The sequence below is a fragment of the Nestor notabilis genome, unplaced genomic scaffold (assembly GCF_000696875.1).
Source record: "Nestor notabilis isolate BGI_N333 unplaced genomic scaffold, ASM69687v1 scaffold9290, whole genome shotgun sequence".
NCBI classification, from domain to species: Eukaryota; Metazoa; Chordata; class Aves; order Psittaciformes; family Psittacidae; genus Nestor; species Nestor notabilis.
In genome coordinates this window covers 324-3,815 of record NW_009911544.1, presented here as the reverse complement: position 1 = coordinate 3,815, position 3,492 = coordinate 324, and the positions used below count along the sequence as shown (strand labels likewise).

General features: G+C 51.9%; 1 protein-coding gene across 1 annotated transcript in view; it reads left to right on the top strand.

Moving 5' to 3' along the window:
• The window catches only part of LOC104406363 (macrophage mannose receptor 1-like), a 5,254-nt gene extending 1,813 nt beyond the window's left edge, over positions 1 to 3,441 (top strand). The window contains exons 4-7 of the mRNA XM_010015319.1: positions 345 to 737; positions 2,046 to 2,191; positions 3,132 to 3,241; positions 3,315 to 3,441. Coding sequence (XP_010013621.1) covers positions 345 to 737; positions 2,046 to 2,191; positions 3,132 to 3,241; positions 3,315 to 3,441 — 776 coding nt within the window. The remainder of the gene's footprint in view (positions 1 to 344; positions 738 to 2,045; positions 2,192 to 3,131; positions 3,242 to 3,314) is intronic.
• The last annotated feature ends 51 nt before the right edge of the window (positions 3,442 to 3,492 follow it).

The window sequence follows — 3,492 nt, the reverse complement described above, 5'->3', positions numbered from 1 at the left end:
TAGAATCATAGGATAGTTAGGGATGGAAAGGAGCTTAAGATCATCCATCACCCCTTGTCCTATCACTCCAGTCCCTGATAAAGGTCCCTCTCCAGCATCCTTTTGGCCCCCTTCAGACACTGAAGCGGCTCTGAGCTCTCCAGCAGCTTCTCTTCTCCAGCCCCACTCTCCCAACCTGGCTCCATTTGGGAGCTGCTCCAGCCCCTGCTCATCCCTGTGCCCTCCAGCAGCTCCATGTCCTCCTATTGAGGACCCCAGAGCTGGATGCAGCATCCAAACGGGGGGTGACCAGCGCGGAGCAGAGGGGCAGGAGCAGCTCCTTGGACCTTCTCTTGCCCTCCCAGCCTCCCGCTCCTTCCTCCTCTACAACGAAGACCACCGCAAGTGCATTGAGGCCAATGGGCACCAGTTGACGGCGACAACGTGCCAGCCCGGTGCTGCCACCCAACGCTTCCAGTGGCTCCAAGGAGGCCGGTTGTGGTGCTGGGAGAGCCAACGTTGTGTCACGGCCACCCGTGGCCAAAACCTGGCCCTGGTGAGGCTGGAGCCGTGCCGGGATGATGCCAAACTGCAGCGCTGGGAATGCCGGGATGGAGGGTTGCTGGCGCTGGCTGGATCCAACCTCTTCTTCAACTATGGCAACAACCAGCAGCGCACGGTGATGCTCTACACCGGGGACCGCCAGTGGAGCCGCTGGGTTGTCCATGGGAGCAGGGATGACGTCTGTTCCCGCTCCTGTAGGTGCCAGCATCCTTCATCCCAAGGCTTTTAGGCTTTGCTTTAAGCCTACGCTGGGTGGAAGTCGGTCCTAACCCGGCAGGGATATGGTTTAGGCTAAACTCAGGCTGCAACAGGGCATTAAACCTGAGCTGAGCCTTTTAGGGTGGCTTAACATAACCTAAACCAAGCCCAGACCCTAATGGGGGCCTAACCCTGATCTATGTGTCTTAACCTAACCCTAAGTTTGACCTAAGGGATGTCAAGCCTCAATGGTGTCCCAATCCTTAACCCAGCTCAAACTCTAAATAGATGTGATTTTACCCAGCCCTAAACTAGCCCAAAGCCCAACAGGACCTTAAGCATAAACCATTTGTAGCCCTAAATATGTAGGATTTAAAGTAACCCTAATCTAGCCCCAACCCAAATAATCCTAACCTAGACCTAACCCTAAATAGATAGGATTAAATATATAGGATTGATATTAACCTTTAAATACATAGGATTAGTGCTAAAGAAGCCCTAATCCCAGTGAGGTCCTAATTCAAGCTAAGGCAGAGCTAGGATTTAAGACAACCTTAATTTAGCCTAAAATTCAGCATGGTCCTAACCCCAACCCAGTTTTAACCTTAAATATATAGGACCAAAGCTAAACCCAAATCCCAATGGGACTCTAACCCAGTTTAAACCCTAAATAGACAGGCTTTAACCTAATCCTAACCCACTTTAAACCCTAAATAGGCTTTAATCTAATCCTATCCCAGTTAGAATCCTAAATAGACAGGCTTTAACCTAATCCTAACCCACTTTAAACCCTAAATAGGCTTTAACCTAATCCTATCCCAGTTAGAATCCTAAATAGACAGGCTTTAACCTAATCCTAACCCACTTTAAACCCTAAATAGGCTTTAACCTAATCCTAACCCACTTTAAACCCTAAATAAGCTTTAATCTAACCCTATCCCAGTTAGAATCCTAAATAGACAAGGTTTAACCTAATCCTAACCCACTTTAAACCCTAAATAGGATTTAACCTCATCCTAACGCAGTTAGAACCCTAAATAGACAGGCTTTAACCTAATCCTATCCCAGTTAGAACCCTAAATAGACAGTCTTTAACCTAACCCTAACCCACTTTAAACCCTAAATAGGCTTTAACCTAATCCTAACCCACTTTAAACCTTAGTGGGACCCCCTAAGCCTAAATCTATAGGATTTAACCTAAAGCCCAGCAGGGTTCTAAGCTCAGGGTTGTGCCTCTGGCCAGGGCTGCTTTATGGGCTCTTGGGGTGGGTGACCCCACTTTTCTGTGTCCCCTCTTCCCACAGGCTGCCCCCCCTGCTCCAAAGGGTGGACTCATTTCCAGAATTCCTGCTATTTCTACTCCAAGACAGCCAGATCCTGGGAGAACGCCCGGTCCTTCTGCTCGCTCCTGGGTGCTCAGCTCCTGGAGGTGGATGGTCCTGAGGAGAAGGTGAGGGGCACAGCCAGGGCAAGGGATGGGAAGGGACAGGGAAGCCTCAGGTGAAGCCCAGGAGCCCTACGATGAGCCCTGGGATGGGTTTGGGGTGACCCCACACCCCATTCTTCCCACAGGAGGGTGCTGCTGAGCCTCGCCTTAAGCTCTACCTAAACTTCAACCCGAAGTTCACACTCTAGTGCCTACAATTAAGCCCAACCTCATTCCTAATAGAGCCATCACCTTGATGCTGAACCAAACCCAGCTGAAACCTCTCCCTAACTCCATCCCTAAGCCTAAAATCCCTAAGCCTAAACCTAATCCTAACCAAACCCCCAGACCTATCCCTAAGCCTGACCTTAACCCTGTCCCCAATCACAGCCCCAACGTCCCAATCTGTAACTGTCAACCTATCCTAAACCTAACTCTACACCTACTTATAGGACTTGACCTAACCCTAAGCTAAGCCTAAACCCCAACAGGGCCTTACCCCAGCCCTAACCCTGACTATATAGAACGTAAGACAACCCTAAATTAGTCCAGACCCCAAAGAGGCTCTAACTCAGCCCTAACCCTACATACGAAGGGCTTAAGCTAACCCCAAGGTCCTCCAGACCCCCATGAAGCTCTAGCCCAGCCCTATCCCTAAAGACTAAGCTAATCCTAAACCCATCCAAACTCCAATGAGGCTCTAGCCTAACCCCAACCCCAAATACACAGGGCTTAAAGCTCACCCTAAGCTCCGCTATGAGGCTCTAACTCAGCCCTAACCCTGATAATACAGGACTTAAACTAGTCCTAGGATAGTCCAGACCCCCACGAGACCCCACCAGGGCAGAGGATGGGTCAGTATTGAGAGGTGTTACGGCATCACGTCCCCCCTCCTGCCCGCTGCTGTCCCCAAGGGTTTTGGGGGGCTGTGCCATGGGGTGATGCTGCCTTTGCCCCCCCCCAGGCTCACATCCAGAGCATGCTGCAAAGCTCCTCCTGGCTCGGCATCAGGGATGAGGAGGTGGAAGGCACCTGGAAGCGAGCAAACGGGACCATCCTCCCCTGGGAAAGCAGGTAGAGCCCTGGGGGTGCTGGGGGACGAGGGGACACCCCTAAACTGTCCTGATCCCCCCACTTTTTGTCGCAGCTCGTGGCACAGGAGCGAGCCCAACGGTGGGCACCAGGAGAACTGTGCAGCAGTGAGGGAGGATGGGCTGTGGTACGACTACCCCTGCACCAGCCAGCTCCCTTGGGTGTGCGAGGGACACCCCTAAAGGGCACCAGGGGCACCCCAAGACTCCCCCCCTCCAGCACCCAGCACCCCC